The sequence below is a fragment of the Lathamus discolor genome, chromosome 2 (genome assembly GCF_037157495.1).
Source record: "Lathamus discolor isolate bLatDis1 chromosome 2, bLatDis1.hap1, whole genome shotgun sequence".
In the NCBI taxonomy this organism is placed as follows: domain Eukaryota; kingdom Metazoa; phylum Chordata; class Aves; order Psittaciformes; family Psittacidae; genus Lathamus; species Lathamus discolor.
Window position 1 is genome coordinate 116,261,055 of NC_088885.1, and position 20,519 is coordinate 116,281,573.

At 42.1% G+C, this 20,519-nt stretch overlaps 1 protein-coding gene across 3 annotated transcripts in view; it reads right to left on the bottom strand.

The window, feature by feature from the left end:
• NOL4 (nucleolar protein 4) overlaps positions 1–20,519 on the bottom strand; it is a 196,310-nt gene that overhangs the window by 76,966 nt on the left and 98,825 nt on the right. For all 3 annotated transcript variants that reach the window (XM_065669358.1, XM_065669357.1, XM_065669356.1), the window contains exon 6: positions 1,828–2,111. In XM_065669358.1, coding sequence (XP_065525430.1) covers positions 1,828–2,111 — 284 coding nt within the window. The remainder of the gene's footprint in view (positions 1–1,827; positions 2,112–20,519) is intronic.

Here is a 20,519-nt window from a genome sequence, read left to right on the forward strand (position 1 = left end):
GTGATGAAAGAATGTATCAGTTTGGGAGATGATTCAAGCCTCTTAAAATTTGTAGAATAACAAAGATGAGACGTCTTTGATTGTCATCTCAATTCATTTTTATGAATTTTTAACAGATTTTTAACACTTTTTAATACTTTTTTTCTTGCATCTGATTTGTATATGATTAAAATTGGAAATGTAACATTAGGTTATGTTCTTGTCTTAGCTATAAATGAGTTCCGCATTAAGACTCCTCACTTTCTTCACCAAGCTTATTTGTGTATTTGCAAAAGTAATGGCAGAAGCAATGTACCTCAGGCAAAAGAGCCTGTGTGTCTATCAATATTTGGGTGACTGGCTTATAAAAGGTTCGTTGGAACAATGTGCCCTTAAGCAAATGACGATACCATTCATATCAGCCAATTTGAGACTCGCTGTGTAACAGCCAAAGTACAGAGAAAATCCAGCAATGGAGTGTATACAACTCTGACACTAGAGTTACTCAGAACATTTTCAGTAAAATGAAAATTTGTAGAAACAAAAATATTCCACGCAGATAAACAGGTTTTCATAAAGATTTTGTGGAGAAAGTTTTGGGATACATGATTTGCTAAACTGGAATGGCCAAGAAAGACTAACAATCTCCCATTTGGTCTCCCTTCTATGCACCAAAATCAGATACTTCAGTTAAAAAACATTTCAAGGTTTTATTTTTAATCCCCAGGCAATGAAGACAGGAGTTAAAACCTTAGCATAAATAAATGTTCTCTACATATGAGTCGTGTACAATCCCTTTCTGCATATACCTAAAAATATACTTAACCTGAAAAAGTGGTTTTCCTCATCACTGCTACTACAAAGCCCTGCAAAAAATGTGGCTGTTCAAGGTATATTTATGTTGTCAGGTTATTTCGTAGTGGGCCACCTGAAGCTAGTGACTAGGCCTAATACTGTTTGGATCCAATACGAACATCCTATTATTGCTGCTCTAAAAGTGGCAGTCCAGTTGGCAGTTATCAGTTACAAAACAGGAACTTGGCACCAATAAGATCAATGGACTGTATCAATGTATAATAGATACAGGCCATTTCTTCACCCTTTTGACAGCATGCCTTCAGGACAAACACTCACCTAGAAAGCTAGCTGCCCAATCCGTAGGATCTATCTTTATCTACAATATAAACACCCTCACTTCTCCTTAGCCACATAATGGAAACTACAGAGAAAAGCCCTCAGGGGATTACAGCTTCTTAAAACAAACTTGTCAGTTTTAATTCAGGTTAGGTGCCCACATAACATAAACAATCGGGAAGGAACCAAATCAGTTCCTTTTGGATGCTGATAATTCACATGTAGTAATTTGCTTGGGCATATACACTTAGCATTCATAACAATTCATTCTACAGACATGTAATACATGTAATGAGATGGTCATCTATAAATATACATAGATATATGTATCTCAGTGTATTATACATACATATATGTATCACATTATATACATATTTTAATATATATATATATTTCAAATGGGTAATGTCGACAGTTCTCAGTAAATTCATGCCTAATGGAGAACTGCACTGATTTTCATCATTGTGTCAGCACGCTATACATGCCTATATATATGTATTCCCCCATGTACAACTACATATACTTAATGTACGTATGCATCATATATGTGTCACAGAGCATACAAATCTATGTATAGCATTGGCGTAATGATGTGACAAACATTAGACACATTGCATTAGGTGCTTAGTTGGGAATAACCTTTAGTTTGGCCTCACAAATCTTCTCCTTTTCTAAGCTACACACTTATATCTGGAGCATGTGGAAGCATCTTACCTTGCTTCCATTTTCTCTTGCCTCCCGTTCCATCTTGAGATCAGAAATTAGGAGAGTCTTGTATTTGTTCTTTCCATTACTGCTGTGATCATCTAGTCTGTATTCTGAAGTCAGCTGAGCAGAGAGGGGACTGTCACTCAGGTTCAGAGGCTGCTCATCCTGCTCCAGATTTGTTTTGCCATTACTGTTGGTTTCTGCCATCTCCCTGCAGTGTGTTCCCCCTGAAGCATTGGAACTGTGTCCCACGGTCTCATTGCCATTAAAACTCTCTGCGGCTGAATCATCTATTAAAAAATATATATTTTCAGTCACATGCCACATCATCATCTCTATCCAGTTCAAACATAATTTACACCTTCACAATGTTTTTCAAAATAGAATGAGAAAGGTTTATATTACTAGCACCAGTACATTTCTGCAAAATGTGCACACACACTCCACATTTTCAAGTAAAAACTTCATGTAAATTCATAAAATATTACTAAGTTAAGGGAAATGATCTGGGCTGACACCTTAGTGTCACTGTGTACACAGAAGATAAGTATCACAAAGGATTCTTAGGGACAAAGTGACAAAGTCTGCCTTAATCCATCTGCCTGCCCATATGTCTATGGATCTATTTAGATTCTTATAGCATGCTCATTACTGCAGTATTGCATATTTCTGAAATCAACAGAGATGCACATGGTATGGAGAGAGAGTCTAGTTCTCAGGTTTTAAGAGTGCAGAGAAGCATATGTCATATCCATAAACATCCTCTTGCACAGATACGATGTAAATACATCTGATGTATTCACTGCTGGCAGCAGAGATTACACTGGAAAAGTTGACTCCAGAAACAAAGATCCTGTCTTCATTTAGTTCGGATGCTCATTCACTTTGCTCATTCATCATGTATCATAACATATTTTTAAATACTTCTCAATAAATGATTAAATTATCAACCTGAAACTTACATCTGTAAAGTCTGGATGTCTTGTTGCTACCCCTAAGATTTTACAGCTGAAATGTAGGATTAATATGTGTCTTCGCATGCTTATGGGTTTGTGGATCCTGTCTGTCAGTACCGGAATTTGCCACCTGTGCTACTACTCAGCCCTTCTTTACTTCTAAACAATCTTTTAGCCAGCAGACAAAGTAGTAAAACAGTTCATCCTTCAATGGATTAAATAGCAGCAGAATTTGGCCCTCAATTTATTACTTACTTCTTGTCTCTATAGCACCTCTTTTTTTGCAACCTACATGAGTTTGCTAATGGTGCAAACACCTGCCCAGGCCTCTACAAGCCTATGCTTGTCGCAGATAGTGAAGCTGGAAGCAAAACTGGGGGATTAGCAGCCAGGAATGTGTACAGACTGAAACTGGAGATATGGAATGAGATGGACCCTAATAGATTAGTACCTTAACATACCATCTGCTTTTGGGCCCTTCTAAACAACTTCCATGGAAAAGAAACAAACACATTTATATACACATGGAATTTAAAAAAACATCAGGACATATTCATTAAAGGATGTGCTAAGAAATACTCATGCTTGAAACTACATGATTAACCAAATTGTTGACTCTTCATCATTATTACAGTAAAAATCAACTATTCACCACCCTCAGATCAGAATTTAAAAAGTGAAGAAAATAATGTATTAATGGGTAATGATCCAATTCAATTAAGTATTTAGGGAGCCACAAACAAGCAATCAGCATCAGTGGCTTGCTTGCTGTATTCATCCAACATTTTTATGTCATAAAATAAAAGGACTGGGCACACATTATGAACATATACCTTTTAATTCCTTTGTTTTATAAACCTGTAAAAAAACCCAACCTAGTTTCATGAAAATACATAACAAAAATCATAATTTAAATGTGTTTTTAAGGAACCTTTTGTTTGTTTTGTAAAATATAATTATTGGCTGCAATAAAAAATAGAGCTATATTTTGGTATGTACCACTTTTACATTACCTCTTACAAATACAAGTTTATATAAAATAAATGACATAACATTCCTAGTATAAGACTTTTAAAAGTGTACACCAACCCAACTTTCAATAGAGCAATGGAAATGTTCTGATTTAAAAACCTGGGGCTGCTTAAGAATTTCAGCTTCGTAAATGATTAAGGTGAGCAGGATTTACCCTTAATAAACATACTATCATACCCCAAGGCATGTCTTAACAAATATAACACATTAAAAACAGTAAAATTCCAAAAGCAGGTTTAGAAATAAATACGCAGTTTTATTATTCTGAACTAGAAAATGGCATTCTAACATAGGGCCCTTTTAAAAAAAAACCTCAAACAAACAAACAAACAACAGAATAAGAAAATATCCATATTTACAACTCATTTTAAAAGCTCTGAGATAGCAGAAAGAATTCCAGGATTCTTTATTTAAGAGAAAAAAACTTTTTGGTTACTGCTAATGTGTATTTAGAACTGTTAACAGGTAATTGGCTTCTTGGTTATCAGTTTAACAAGTGACATTTAGTTGCAATTTAATTAAATCAATTACTGAGGGATGCCCCTCCCTTTAAAGGGCTCAGAAAATTCCCTGCTGTTGGGAGGGAGGAGAGAAATGAGTAACCACAGGATGCAAAGAGCCACCTAAAATCTGGGGGGCATTGCTTGCTTTGCAGCACACAAGTCTGATCCTAGGAAAATTCTTTGTGCCAGCACTTGAGCATCCTGGGTTGTGATGAGGAGCTGCTACCAGGATGTAGATGGCTTAGTGGGAATGATGGAGTAGGAAGAGAGCTGTGCCTGGAGCCAGATCCAGGAACAACCAAGTCCAAAGCAAGGCTGTTAGTTTTGGTTTGTAATCATAAGCAATAATGCTTCTTCCAACTCCCACTCCCTCTCCCACCCCTCCATATGATGACTGGTTGACAGCTGAAACACGTGTGAGAATGTTACAATGCAAAAGAAAAAAAAAATAAACACATTTTTAATATTTGTTCTAAAATACAACCCTTGAAAAAATTCCTGTGTTGAGTAAATGTGATCAAACATTGTAACACTTTGAAAAATAATACAGTATTTACATCATTTTGGCTTTACTTAGCAAAAGCTTAGCTACTTGATGACAAATACTTGCTTTTGTAGCCGTTTAACCTTGCTTGTTAGAAATGGGAACTACTGTCTGTCAGGATAATGTTCAGGAGAATAGCTACAATGGCTATAAATCACACTTTTGCCAAGTAAATATAAACATGTATTGCCATAAAAGACATCAAGAAAAAAAAAAATAGTGGTTGAGCGCTAGTAGTTCCTTACAGATGTTACCAAGGTAACTAAATTACAAGGTTTAGTACATTTCTCATCCCTGGGTAGCTGGTCTATTTTTGCCAAGAATAAGGCTACTCTATAGCAAGAGTTTTGGACGTATCAGAAACAGACCACATCAGGAATTACTGATCAGGGGGAAAAGGCAGCAAGGTCTGGCCCAGGAGAGTTCACCCTCAAATACAGGCAGCTATGGCTGCAATGCCTCCCGGTCCTGCTTCTGGCTGCTGGGGCAGGCTATCCCACTCCTAAACCCACACTGACTGCAAGGGTCACCACACAGCTGCCAAGGGGCACGGCTGGTCTGATGGAGACCTGTCTTCAGACCATCCACCCCTATAGCAACTGCCTCTCTGGGGCAGGAGATGAGATCTCACCTCTTCACTGCACACAGCACGGCCAGTGAGCGAGGGCTGCACCTGCGCTGGCTGGGTAGGGACCAGCAGTTTGCTTGCGGCTTTGTCACCTTTATTTATCACAACACCTCAGTAACAATAAACTGCTAATGCTGAAAGCCTGTTCTCTTAGCATGTACTTTTTCCTCCACCCTGCAGAGGCAGAGGCAGCTTAAGGAGAGCTGTGCACAGGCCCAGGGGTGCTGAGGCTTTGTCCAGCTATGGCTGCCAGTGACTGCTTCTCTGGGGCAGCTTGCCAGCAGCTCATCTTTCATGACAAGGACACTACTAATTGCAGTACGGGGGGGAAGAGGTGAAGGGCTCTTCTCTGGGGCAGTGGAGAGGCTGCAGGAGCACAGCTGAGCAATATGGTGGCACCCTTTGGACCGCTGACATCATGGTGGCAGTTTGGGGTTGCCTGGGCCCAGCCCTGTCCGTCCTTGCCAGGGACCCCATGGAGGCCAGGTCCACCCCAGACCAGTGCCTGTGGGGCAGCAGCCATTAAACTGCTGCTGACCCAGGAAGCTAACCAAACTGCAGCGGCCATCCCTGGCCATCACTTCAGCACCGCCATCAGTCAGCCGTCACTCCTGGCTCCCTTCCCACAGCTGCTTGACGAGGGGAAAATCAGAACTCCACCTTGATCAGCCTACATCTGGGAACTGACTGCACCACTAGTGCAAGGACAGCATGTTTTCAAAACACACCTCTTGTCTGAACCAACACCGTAAAATGGGTTTTATGGCGATTCCTCCAGGGAAGCAGGCCACACATCCTGGGAGCTGAGAAGGAAGGAGCTGAGAAGGGAGCAGCAGAGGGTTTCCCTGCCCTGTATCAGAGCAGTCACAAAAGAGGCTGTGGGATGACCTCAGATCTTCATCACTTCCCAGGGACACCGCTATCAATGCATCAGCCATGGCAGCAAATGATGGCCTCATCAAACGCTGCTGCTTGCTCAGGGCAGGACACATCTTTAGGAACTGTGCAGTTTTCAAACCCTTACCCCAGAACACTGGGTGACTGGAAGCACATCTACAACTGGTTTTCTTACTTCAGCCTGAAAAGGGAGAGCCTGACTGCAAAACATGTATGTTTCACTTCTCAAGAACAGTCAGCTGGTGCCTCACCTATGCAGAGATCCTCCTTCAGGGATTAAAGAGCATCACCCCTCAGAGAAAGACTCAAGAGCAGAGGGAAGGTATATTTGGATCAGGTAGCAGCTGCCTTTTGATGAAGGCTTAGGCATGGAATTCCCACTCATGGACCAGTATTTCTTAAGCATCCTGATGCCAAGACCTCCTTCTCCTGCTTTTCACAGAGCTCCACAGTGATCCTCTGCTCTGACCAACACCATTTCGTCATCTTCAATCCAAGTACTTTCTGTGCTAGGGATAATTCACAGAACAAGAACTGCAGTAGGTCTCCTACTTCAAGTTAGTTTCTTATTATTATCACATTCCATTAGAGCTTCCAGCCCATGGTCCTAGATCCCCTTGAGGCCAGCTGGACACAATGTGATGCCAGCTTTGGTTTTGCACACTTGAGAAGTCCAGGCTCCTGCCTGAGAACTCTCCAGGCTCATGACAGTCACCACTGGTTTAGCTTTTCCCCCTTTTGAAGTTTCCTTTTGAAGGAAACTTGGAAATGGTGGAAGAAAAGACAATGCCAAAGAAAGCCCAAGAAAACAGATGCTCTGAATATGAGCTTTGATTCTCAGAACTGTTGTATCCTTCAATTTTCTGCCAGACATTTGCATTATCATAGCCTTAACTTCTGCCAAAACCCAGTTCTCTGTATTTAATACCTTGGATTCTGCAAGGTGATTTCCATGACAGTTGATAGTTTAAGAACACTGATTTAGAACAGGAAACCACTTCTTTATTCATAGGTTATATTCCCCTACCAAACTGTCTAGATTTATGAACAAGCATACATATACAGCTAGAATTAGAGACTCTTCTGTTAAGGGTTATAATAGAGTTCCTCCACCCAGAGAGAATTGTTTTTAGACCAGATATGTCAAATGCTCAATACCACTCTCAGCAAGAACGGTTTCATAAAGGAAAGCAAGTTGAAGTGTGAACCAAATCTGGCTGGAATAGCAAGTCTCTCAAACACCAGTTTTCTGAGAGAACAAATTTAAGACCTGAACTCTGATGTAAGTGTCATTGAAATACTGTGAATCTCAAATGCAGTTACATATACCTAACTCTCACTTGTCTCCTTGAGAGAAAAATCTCCAGATGCTTTAAAGGATCTCTTGCATTACTCGAGAAATCAATTTCATGCTATAAATCACCTAGACTTTTCATATTCCTTGCGGGTAAGTTGGGAAGGAGTCAACAAGCCATTCTACATAAAGACAGATCTCTGAATAAATCCTCTCCCTCTCTCAAATTAATTTTCAGGCAAGAATTCAATTAATATTTAGAGTATGCTTAACTAGTTTATACAGCTGAGATTTCAGCTACCTGAAACCTACTGCATATTTAACTAGTCAGCAATCCATAGCATTGGCCTTCAGCTCTACATTACAGTATAGTGTGGCACAGTCCTACAACCATACAGCCACATGGAAGCACTGATCTGCTGAAAGGACAGATGTGGTAATGGGTCGGGGAGCTAAGAAACCCTCTCATCAACACTAAGAATGAATCAAGAGCCACATGATACCAAAGTAGCTCTAACACAGCTCCTGGTTTTGCCATGAAGCAAGGCAGATAGCCTGCTGAGGGAAAGACAATTAACCTTAGAGCACCTTTGGCTCTTTTGAGACATTCTGACTACATGAGGGCATCCCACAAGCCAAAACCATTCCCGATTATAATGAGTCTGATTAATCACACTAAATGAACAAGGCAATTGCTGGGGCAACTTTGTTCATTCTGCTCTAAGAAGTGAAGATGGGAGAGGGCCCAAAACAGACACTGATGCCTGCAGACTCCAAGGCAGCATGCACCCAGGTTAAATGAACACTTTGAGTGGGTTGCCTGTTGACAGAGCATCTCTGAGAGCAGCAGTTACTGTAAGGTAACTGTTCTTTCTAAAAGGAGGAGATTAGATGTGAATGAGCTGAGTGGGATGAGTGAGACTGAAGCTGCTGGCTGCACAAATGCAGGCTGTCATAAAACCCACTCAATAAAGTTTGTCTATCAAAGTCCTGTGTGAGAAGATTGCTTTCATCAGTTTGGGCCAAACACCACCAGCCCAGGTCAGGTAGAAACACCACCTTACACCCTTAACAGCCTGGTTCATTTGAATGGAATCACTTGCAAGAGACACTACTGCAGACCAAAGAGCGACAGACTGCAGACCAGTTTTGAGTTACTATGCTGTTCTCTTTGACCTTTGGCTTCAATATTGCATGTGGGTTGGTTTTGGTTGTTTTGGGGCTTTTTTGTACATTAAAATACTTTAATGAAAATAATATGCTTCATAAGCATATATTTAAAAGTAAGTTAGTTACGTTCCTTCCTAACTCCATAAACCCAAGGCATGTTTGTAAATCTACCTAGCAAGATCTATTGAAAAAAAATGCTCTCTAAGGGTGGCACCTGACAGCAGCCAGTTCTGGGAGAGGAACACCATGAATCAGACAAAAGGTGGTGTAGAGTGCTGACTCACAGAACTTCTGTAGTATGAAATAATTATAGAGACTTTTCTAAATGAACTGATAAAAAGGCGAGGTCACATTTCACTCCCACCACTTTTCACAAGGACCGCTTAATACCAATTTATCACAGTTATGTATTCGGTTATGCTTCATTTACATCACAAGTAATGTTTCAAGCACAAGTTCAATATAAAACTTTAAAGCCAGTCAAAATCAACTATATCTATTCATCTTCTCCATTCCCTTTCACAATATGATAAAGAACAGGGGTTGAATTAATGGAGGTACAAAGGTGATTTCAGAGCCTCTATTATTCCCCATTTCATAAAGCATAAGAATAGCCATAGTTGGTCAGATAAAAAAATCCATTTAGTTCAATACCCTATCTCCAGGAATGGCTATTAGGAGATGTTTATGGAAGAGAATAAGGCAAGCAAATACAATTTTTTCACCTATGGCTTGCTGAGCCCTTAATAATTTTCAGCTCAAGGTCTTTCTGATCTGGATGTGTTTTTTAGTAGCATACTGACACTCAACAGATTTCTTTTCCATGCAAATATCCAGTCTCTCTTTGAATCTCTATAAACCTCAAGTACCCTTCTCTGCTCCTCCAAAAAGTTACTGCCTCTATTTCAGTTTCCACTAAAATGTCAGTACTCTCACAAGGAAACAAGGAACAGGAACTAAGAGAAGGGCAAGAGCCTCTCCAGACAACAGTCAATGTTCACAGAGCTCAGTCCCTTCATTAGCAGTGAGACCGCATTTGCTCTGTTACAGTATATAATAATTGTCCTTTGCATCCGACCTCACTAATGTTAGCATTTTTTTCTCCTTTTGATACATGTAGCTCTCCTGATGTGATTGGCTTCTGTGAATTCAGCTCTGGAGTTCACTGCACTGAAGTTTGAATATGGAATGTCTATCAGTTTCAGTGCAATGCCAATCAAAGAATCTCTCACTGGTTTCAGTGGTGAAATACATCAGGAGCTACTTCATATGATCACTCATTGTATGCATTTATGGAAAAAAAAAAAAAAGGAAAAAAGCAAACTACAAAACTAATCTTTAGCATTGTCAATAAGAGTACAGTAAATTCAATATGCGCGTACACATACGCAGTGTAATCAGCATTAGCCAGGGTGTAAATCTGATTTCGTTATTGAACAAATCCCTAAGTAATTCACAATTTTTCCATGGATAAACATCTCCTCTTGTTGGAGGCACAAAACAGACAGATCTTTTACTCAGTTATAACATTAAGTAACAGAACAGTGAACAACTGCCACCCCATGACATCAGCAACTATCTGCAAAATAATACTGCCCTGTCAGTCACAGTGTTATAGAAGGGCTCATTTATAAAGCTTCATGACTGACTGCATGATTACTTAGTCCGCAGAGCTACTGTCCCTGCATATACACAACAAGGAGATGAAGCAGAATGGCTTTTAGGAGGGTACTGCACATGTAAATAACCAATTGAATAGCTCACTGGGTGCACAGTAGTCTTATTATCACTATGCATCTAGTTTGTACTTGTGCTTTGGCATTTCCACGTCAAAAGACAAAGCCCTCACTGCCTCTGGGGGAAAAAATCCCTGGTTTCCCCTTTACTCTGGAGAAACCTCTAGGGCACTTTTTGTGGCAAAGGCTCTACCAAGAAGTCCTCAATAGAGAAAATCTGCAATTCTTCTTAAAGTTTTTATGCTACATATAGGATCATATTTGGCAGGAAAGATGTTATCTGGCATTGAGAATGTAGCCTAGAGCACCATTTCTAAACAAACATTGCAGGAACAAGTTCTCAGCCCGATATGAGTGATTCCAGAGGAACTGCCTCAGACCCTAACCCAAACAGGACTCCACACTTCAGAGCTGCTTATTGATACAAAGCTAGGAACTGAGGAAGGCTGGGAAACAGACAGGCGAGCAGGGATCAGGACAGACTAACTCTGACTTTAGAGGTTCACTAAAATTCCAACTATGTACATCACATATCAGATATAAAGACATTTCAGATTGCAACACATTAAAAAAAGGAGAAACAAGAAGCCTTTTCCTTAAAGTAAGAAGAGGTAACCTAGGAGATCTTAGCCTCTCCTCTCTCTTGGGCAGCATGGAAGAGGCTTATGCTGCTGTAGCTAAAGGCTGCTGTGGGCAACAGCAGCTTCTGCCATTCCTGGCAGCAAGAAGAATCTGGTACTATGCCAGCAAGAGACAAAAGTATAACACATAGGTGCTTGTTTGGTACCTAAACATCAACCCAAGTGGGGCTGAAAGGAATTAATTTTAAACTTATCTGCCACTTGGACCTAGTGCATGTGCGTGATGTCATATTCTGCTTCATCACTTCATCAGGATCTCCAGAAGACAAAAGCAAAAGATCAAGTTGGAGACAGCAGAGGAAATTCTCACAGAATCACAGAATCACAGAATCCCATGGGTTGGAAGGGACCTAAAAAGATCATCTAGTCCAACCCCCCTGCAAGAGCAGGGTAACCTACAGTACATCACACAGGAACTTGTCCAGGCGGGCCTTGAATATCTCCAGTGTAGGAGACTCCACAACCCCCCTGGGCAGCCTGTTCCAGTGCTCTGTCACTCTTACAGTAAAGAAGTTCTTCCTGATGTTAACGTGGAACTTCCTATGTTCCAGTTTACACCCATTGCCCCTTGTCCTATCACTGGATATCACTGAAAAAAGCCTAGCTCCATCATCCTGACACCTACCCTTCACATATTTGTAAACATTGATGAGGTCACCCCTCAGTCTCCTCTTTTGCAAGCTAAAGAGACCCAGCTCCCTCAGCCTCTCCTCATAAGGGAGATGTTCCACTCCCTTAATCATCTTTGTGGCTCTGCGCTGGACTCCTTCAAGCAATTCCCTGTCCTTCTTGAACAGAGGGGCCCAGAACTGGACGCAATATTCCAGATGCGGCCTCACCAAGGCTGAGTAGAGGGGGAGGAGAACCTCTCTTGACCTACTAACCACTCCCTTTCTAATGCACCCTAAGATGCCATTTGCCTTCTTGGCCACAAGAGCACATTGCTGGCTCATGGTCATCCTCCTATCCACCAGGACCCCCAGGTCCCTTTCCCCTTCACTACTTTCCAGCAGGTCAACCCCCAACCTGTACTGGTACATGGGGTTGTTCTTCCCCAGATGCAAGACTCTACACTTGCCCTTGTTAAATTTCATCAAGTTTCTCCCCGCCCAACTCTCCAGCCTGTCCAGGTCTCGCTGAATGGCAGCACAGTCCTCTGGTGTGTCAGCCACTCCTCCCAGTTTTGTGTCATCAGCAAACTTGCTGAGGGTGCACTCAGTTCCCTCATCCAGGTCATTGATGAAAATATTAAACAGCACCGGTCCCAGCACCGACCCCTGAGAAACTCCACTAGTCACAGACCTCCAGCTAGATTCTGCGCCATTGACCACAACTCTCTGCCTTCTTCCTTTCAACCAGTTCTCGATCCACCTCACTACTTGATCGTCAAGCCCACACTTCCTCAGCTTATCTATGAGGATGCTGTGGGAGACAGTATCAAATGCCTTACTGAAATCAAGAAAAACCACATCTACCGCTCTACCATCATCCCTCCACCTAGTCACTTCCTCATAGAAGGCTATAAGGTTGGTCATACATGACTTCCCCCTCATAAAACCATGTTGGCTGTTCTCTGTACAATGGATGCCCCAGATACTTTTTATAAAGTCCTTTGAAGTCTAAAACATAGCCTACCAGCTTTAGTGTGTTGAGTGGGGTCACACAGTGATATCACTGTACTTCATTCTGGAAGGGTAAAGCCCTGCGTACAAGATAAATGATCACTTGACAGTTCTTCAGCCCTTCAGCAAACTGCTGCCTGCTCTACCATAAAGGCAGACAAGGCTATAGAAAGGATGGTTATACCCCCTCTACCAGTAAAAATGGGAGAGGAAGTGGGGAGACCCTTTAAGAGAAAACAAATAGCTCCTTTGAGCTTCATATGTCCTTAGATTCTTTTAGCCCAAACTCTGACTTGGTCCCCCAAACTAAGTTCAAAATGCCCTGTCAGTCCAATATTTTGGGTACCTCTATAATAATGACAATAATTTGAGTTGACTGCATAATTCCCAGAAACGATATCTCTACAAGTAGTTCCACTTCATTCAACCCTTCATCATCAGGTTTGTAGCTCTATAGTTCAGGATTTCAAAATTCAATCTATTATTTTTTTTTTTTTTTACACAGAAAAGTATAAAGACTTGTAATAAGTAAATTAAAGCCATTTTATTCTTATTTACAACCACATACTAAAAGCTAGGACATGAAAAATGCTTCATAACTAGAAGCGAAAACATTTCCTACCAACTTCATGATTTTTTTCCTAGTTTTCATTTCATAATGTTGGCAAAATCAACTGGGTTTTTTTTCAACTGATTTGGTTTGCACTCTAGAACACTCTGTCACATCCTTTCCAGTCAGTTCTCTCCACTCATACTAACATTTAGGCTTTCAGGAAAAATTCCTAACTCAGCAGAGAGTCAAATAAGTTCCTCTAATATTCACATGCTGAAATTGAATTTAAGAATAGGTAATGAACATGTAATTGAGAAGAAAAGTATGTGGAATAAGAAGTACGAACTTACAGTCTTTGTACTTCACCCCAGTTTTGACATTATCAACAATGAACTAAAACTTCCTTGATACACCCACTTTTCTAATGTTAGTGGATCTGAGAAGTCAGAACACTAAATATCCAAGTTTAGGACTCCATTACGGTTGCTGTTTCCCTATTTGATGACTGCAATGTAATTAATGTTTTTGCTGAGACAGAATCTCAGTGAGTCAAGCATAGGATTCTCTTACAGATAAACTGTAAATTTAGAAATTCAGTAAAGAATTCCAGAGCTTGGAAAGCTGCTATTACAAACTTGAGCAAATAAGCATGTTCAAGGGATATAAATTACATGTCCCTTTTCAATTCAGTTTGCTTTTTATCCTGTCACTTTAAAATGCTTATGGATGTCCATGGCAGCATGTACACTACCATTTCCTGATTCGAGCATGCCTTGGGTAACTACAGTAAGTGGTCTCCTCACTGCTTGAGTAAAAACAGTATTCTGGTCACACAAGGCAACACTCGATAACAAACTTGATGGACATTCTCCATCTGGCAAGCAAACATTTTTGAAAGTTACACCCATTACACCTTGTTAATTTTATTTTTCACTATATCAAATGGAAGTTAAAAATAGTCAGGATCTACAAAGGCTAAGCACCAGCCCAAACACCAGCAAAATAATGCAAACGGTGACAACACCTGAACATAAAAATACCACCACAGCGGTAAAGGGCATAAGCATACCAGGAGTCTCCCTAGCATGTTGATTACAATTATAAGCATCCAAAAAAGTGAGAAAATTAACAATGCTGATGATTGGCCTCCCTTTGATCAGTCTGAAAAGTCTCTCTCATGTACTGAATGCCAAAACTGGGAGATGTACTGGCATTTTCATACACAGGGCATTAGAATCAGGCTGGAAGTTTATAGCAGCTAATATTTTTTCCTACTAAAAAATCACATAACATAACTTTGGCTGAAAAATGGCAGATTTGCAGTCTCTGTCCACGAACATCCATGATTTGAGGTCTTTGCCACTATCTTCATGCAGAAGATAGCAGACAACCCATGAGTTATTAATAATACAGCAAAGTCTCTTCTTCATTAAAGTCACCACTTTTAAAACCCAACTGCCTCATAACACTACAGATAGACATGTTGACTTCCAATCTGACTGGCAAAATTGAAACATGCTGTTTCCTTTTCAGAAATTATTTTCAGCACAGACATCAATGGCAACATTTTTTTTTTTACAGTTCCCAAAATACAGCTGAGCATTTGGCAACACATCATCTAAAAATGAACTAGATAGAATAAGAGGTATCTGAAGACAAAAAAGAATGATTTTGCTAGCTGGTCTGTCAGCACATCTCAGGCAAGCCAAGTAACTAAGATTCAATGCCCAGAAACTTCACATAGCCCAAAGGATCTGATAGATAGTTCTGGAATATCCACTGCTATTCCTCACCAGAGCGGTGGACTTGAAACTTGCACTGCCAAGCCACCTGACTAAGCAATGCATCTCTTGTTTCGAACTCTCCCTCCCACTGCAATACAGAGGACTGAGCTTGGGTGGGGAACAGAGCGAGTATGAGAGGGTGCACTTAACAAAAGCATAACTGAAAGACGGGAAAACTTGAAAACTCTTTGTGCTTGAAAACTTTTGCAGGACGACTGTCATTTTACAGTCCCTTTCTGAGAAGTTGATGCCAAGAGGAACACTGTGGGTTCTTGGATATTATGCTATTTTAGCAACTTTCAAAAATTTACTTCTCAATTAAGGCAGTCAGTTTTTTCTTGCTAAAACATCCTGAGAGCTAGTCTCAAAACCAGATTCCTTAACAAGGCCCGAAAGTAAATGGAATACCACCCTCCAAAGAGAATCCATGAACTGCATTGCAGTTCTATGCAGACTAGAAATTTTTTTAAGAAATAAACTGGTCCATGTTTCTAATTCACTTAAAGACCTCTCGTAGCCCAGCAATGGGATAGTCCACACACAATTTACAGTACATGTTTCTCCTGTGCTTTACAGTATTTATGAGGTAACATTACCAATGAAACTTAAGAATATTTTAATCACAGTGAATCAGCCCTGTTCTCGCTAGAATTCCAACTGCTATTTATGTACAGATTGTTGTTAAAGGTCAGAGAACCAGAAAGGGAAAGAATAAAACCATACCAAAGAATCCAACTGTGCCATGGTTTAAGCCCAGCAAGTAACTCAGAACCATGCAGCCAGTCTCTCACTCCCTGCACCCCCATCCCCCCTGCCGCCTTCCTCCCCCTGCTCCCAGAAGGATGGGGAGGAGAACTGAAAGAATGTAACTCCCACAGGTTGAGATAAGAGCAGCCCAGTAACTAAGGTATAACACAAACCACTGCTGCTGCCACCAGTAATAATAATGACAAGGGAAATAACAAGGGAAGAGAATATAACCACTCACTACACACTGACCGATACCCAGCCCAACCCGAGAGTGATCTAGCGCTTCCGGGTAACTGCCCCCAGTTTACGCAGTGGGCATGACGTGCTGTGGTATGGAATACTCCTTTGGCCAGTTTGGGTCAGGTGTCCTGTCTCTGCTTCCTCCAAGCTTCCCCTCCTCCCTGGCAGAGCATGAGGCTCACAAAATCCTTGGTCAGAGGAAACATTACTGAGCAACAACTAAAAACATCGGTGTTATCAGCACTGTTCCCAGGCTGAAAGTCAAAACCACAGCACTGCACCAGCTACTAAGAAGGAGAAAAATGACTGCTACTGCTGAACTCAGGAGTCCACCCCTTATTCCATACCATTCACATCATGCTCAGATCCCACATGTTTCAATATACCATCATTCTTGTCTTATAAATGTATATTTACATACACACACACACAAAAAGAGAGATATCATTCCTTAGTGCATGGACCAGTCCCTATAAAGGTGCTGAGTTCATCCAGTCCATGATGTCAGACTCCGTCTCTTGCAACAGTCTTTCAAAGCAGGGGAGACAGTGTGCAGTGCTGGACTGTTGCCTGCTGATGACACCGCAGAACTCATCTGGTTACTGCTGAGCTCGTCGGGTTTCGTCAAAGTTCATTCTTTGCTGGGATGATGGTCAGAGTGAAGCCAGGGCCAGTCGCTGGTGACCTGAAGTTGGTGGGCTATAAAAGTGCTACATAGCAGGCAACAGCATACAATTAAGTTCATTGGCTGTTTTCCCCTAAAATCAAATCCCCTTGAGGTACACATCAGACTTCCCCCTCTTCCCACATTACTCACCAAGTATACCCGGGTCCCTGAGCAAAAGCAATCCCACAAGTGGGTTTGCCTTTACCTGAAGCAGGAATAACCCAGACTATCTTCCCCAGCAAATTCTTTATGCGCATCACAGGAACTTTATCCCCTTCTGCAGTATGCAAAAGTTCTGACTCAGCTGGGCCAGCCCTGTTGGCAGATCCTCTGGTGTTGACCAACCACATGGCTTTTGCCACTTCCTCCCAATCAGACTGATTTCAGCCTCCAGTACAGTCAACTCTCAGGATCCTCCTGTCACTCCAGAAACATAAATGAGTTCCACCCTTTGACAGCTTGATGGCATCAGGGTACACTGTGCACCGGTATCTACTAGAGCCTTATACTTCTGTGGGACTGATGTGCCAGGCCATCTGATCCACACAGTCCAGTAAATCCAACGGTCCCCTACCTCTACCTGGCTGGAGGCAGGGCCCCTCTAATAGTCAGCACAACGTTGAACACTTAAGTCATGTTGAAAGGGATTATTCTTCATTATCACAGGAGCTGGAGTAAAATCAGCTCTTCCACTCCATCTGGGAACCTGCTCACCAGAGACTGAAGCCGCAGCTCTCATGGGATGATGAGTCTTGGCCCTTGCTCCCCTCTTCAATTCACTCACCCGTTCCTCCAAAGCTGAAGTAGGTTTTCCATCCCACTTCGTCATGTCTTCTCCATGATCCGCAGGTAAAACCATAGGGTGGCCCTGTGGTGTATACCTCCTATATCTTCTCTCTCAAGCAGTAGGATGCCTTTTGTTAATAGCTGAGGTGTGGGGTGGTACACGTGGGGAGCTGGATAGATTGGATAGATCATCTCTCAATTGTTTGAACTCCTCGAACACTTTTTCCACAGCAGAAGTGATGGAAGGGGTGAGATTGTCTTTGAACTCTCAGAGCTGATTAATCACTTCATCCACTGTTGGTGGTACTATGTTATTCCAGGTTATAGCTGCCAGTGAGTGAGCATATGACGATGGTGCACTCCATGAAAATTTCCACTCCATGGGTCATGTACATTCAACTTCACCTGGATCTACAGATGCATTCCCAGCATCCAGCCTGTGACAGATCACATCTACAATGGCTGATTCCCTCAGAGACTGGATGCCTTTCTCTAGCATGGTCCAGTTGGCCAAATGACTCCTAACAGTGTCCTTGTATGGAAACATTTCTTTCACAGCTGCCAAGAGCTGCCTCCAAAGGCTGAGGGACCATTTCTCTTCTGCAATTGCTTTGTCAGTTCCCCCTTCCCTAGCAAGTGATCCCAGCTGCTTGGCTTCCCTACCTTCTAGCTCATGACCGTCAGACGCATTGTCCCAGCATCAGAGCAACCAGGTGATGATGTGCTCCCCTGGTTGACAGGTAAAATATTTTCGCATATTCTGTAGCACAGTTGAGGTCCTGGGTCGAGAAGTCACCTCTTTTTCTTCGTCCTCTGATTCACATAATCATAACTCCTGATCAGATGCTGTCCCATGTAGTAGGTGCATTGATTCTTCATCTTTCTTCACTGTACAGGTTGCTTTTTGTGCCTCTTTTTTGCTTTTCCCCTTGCGTACAGGGGCAACCGATACTGGCACAAATTGGTCCTCTGGTTTAGCTGCAGTGATTATCACTGTGGTTGGAGTGGCTGCAGTATCTGTTGTCGGGGTTGGTGCAGCAGCTGTGCTTGGGGGTTGAGCAGCATCAGCAGCTGCACTGTCTGTTGCTGTCAGGGTTTGGGTAGCTGCTGTACTTGTCACTGGGGTTGGTGTAGTTGCTGTGCTTGGAATTGGATCAGCTGCATTGTCTGTTGTAGTCAGAGTTTGAGTAGCTGCTGTACTTGTTGCTGGGTCTGCTGTAGTTGCTGTGATTGGAATTGGATTAGCTGCTTTGTCTGTTGTAGTCAGAGTTTGATCAGCTGCTGTACTTGTCACTAGGGTTGGTGTAGCTGCTGTATTTGGAGCTAGAGTACCTGCATTGTCTATTGCTTTGCCATCAGATCCAGAGACATATTTTCCCTTTGAAGGTGCTGGATGGTGTTGAACAGGGCTCTGTAAGCATAGGCCAAACCCCAGCACATTGCCATGATTTGCCCCTCTCTGATATGACCAGGATGACAACACATCTCATTTAAGCATTTTACTAGTTTTCCTGGATTCTGCACTTGTTCAGTGGTGAAATTCCAAAGCACTGGAGGGGCCCACTGGCCTAGATACTTGCCCATACTATCTCACACACCCTGCCACTCATGGCTGTCCAGCCTTGAGGAAAATCTCTTGGTCCTTCTATATTGTCCTCTAACCCCAGACAAGACCCAAACCCGACCCTGCTTAACTTCTGAGATCAGATGAAATGATCATGGATAAAACAAACACTATGTGTGCCAACATGGTGATCCTCATCACAATCAGCAGGCAGGTCTCAAGGGTACCCAAAGGCCATTCAAAAGCTTCAGAACTCTCAAATGATGCTTTAAATAGTCTGCTGGGGGGGGGAGGGGGTGGGTGTGTGCAGCGCTGGGAACATAAGGGCATGTCTCCTTCATGGGTTGACCACCCGAGGAGGGAAAAAAGAATGTGTAATTGCTAAACACTTCCATTATATACCTCCCAAAGTATAGAGGTGATGCCACACTGGGAATGCAAGCCAGATCATTTTCATGACCAATAAGTCTATTGTATTAAAAGTCATTACCATAAAGTACGGTAAAACAAGAACCTTAGCCCAGGCCCCCCAGCTGATAAATACTAAAACAGCAAATACCAGCTGTAAGTAAGGTACGACATGCTGAAACTCCGAGATCAAGAGCAACAACTTTGAGAGCCAAAAAATTAGCATTGTGACGAGTGATTATTAATCCAAAACAATAAATGCTTATCACAAAAATGATTAGACACACTCTGGTCAGATCTGTCATTATCTCAACCCTTAGTGCCCCATGTTGGGTGCCACATAGAATTGTCGTGGTTTAAGCCCAGCCGGCAACCCAGAACCACTCAGCCGCTCACTCACTCCCCCCGCCCTTCCTTCCCCCCTGCTCCCGGAGGGATAGGGAGGAGAACCAAAAGAATGTAAGTCCCACAGGTTGAGGTAAGAACAGCCCGGTAACTAAGGTATAACACAAATCACTACTGCTACCACCAATGATAATAATGACAAAGGAAATAACAAGGGAAGAGAATACAACTTCTCACCACCTGCTGATTGATACCCAGCCCAACCCGAGAGTGATCTAGCCCTTCCGGGTAACTGCCCCGGAAGTTTATGTACTGGGCATGACGTGCTGTGGTATGGAATACCTCTTTGGTTAGTTTGGGTCAGGTGTCCTGTCTCTACTTCCTCCCAGCTTCCCCTCCTCCCTGGCAGAGCATGAGACTCAGAAAGCCTTTGGTCAGAGGAAACATTACTGAGCAACAACTAAAACCATCGGTGTTATCAGCACTGTTCCCAGGCTGAAAGTCAAAACCATAGCACTGCACCAGCTACTAAGAAGGAGAAAAATGACTGCTACTGCTGAACCTAGGACAAACTGTAA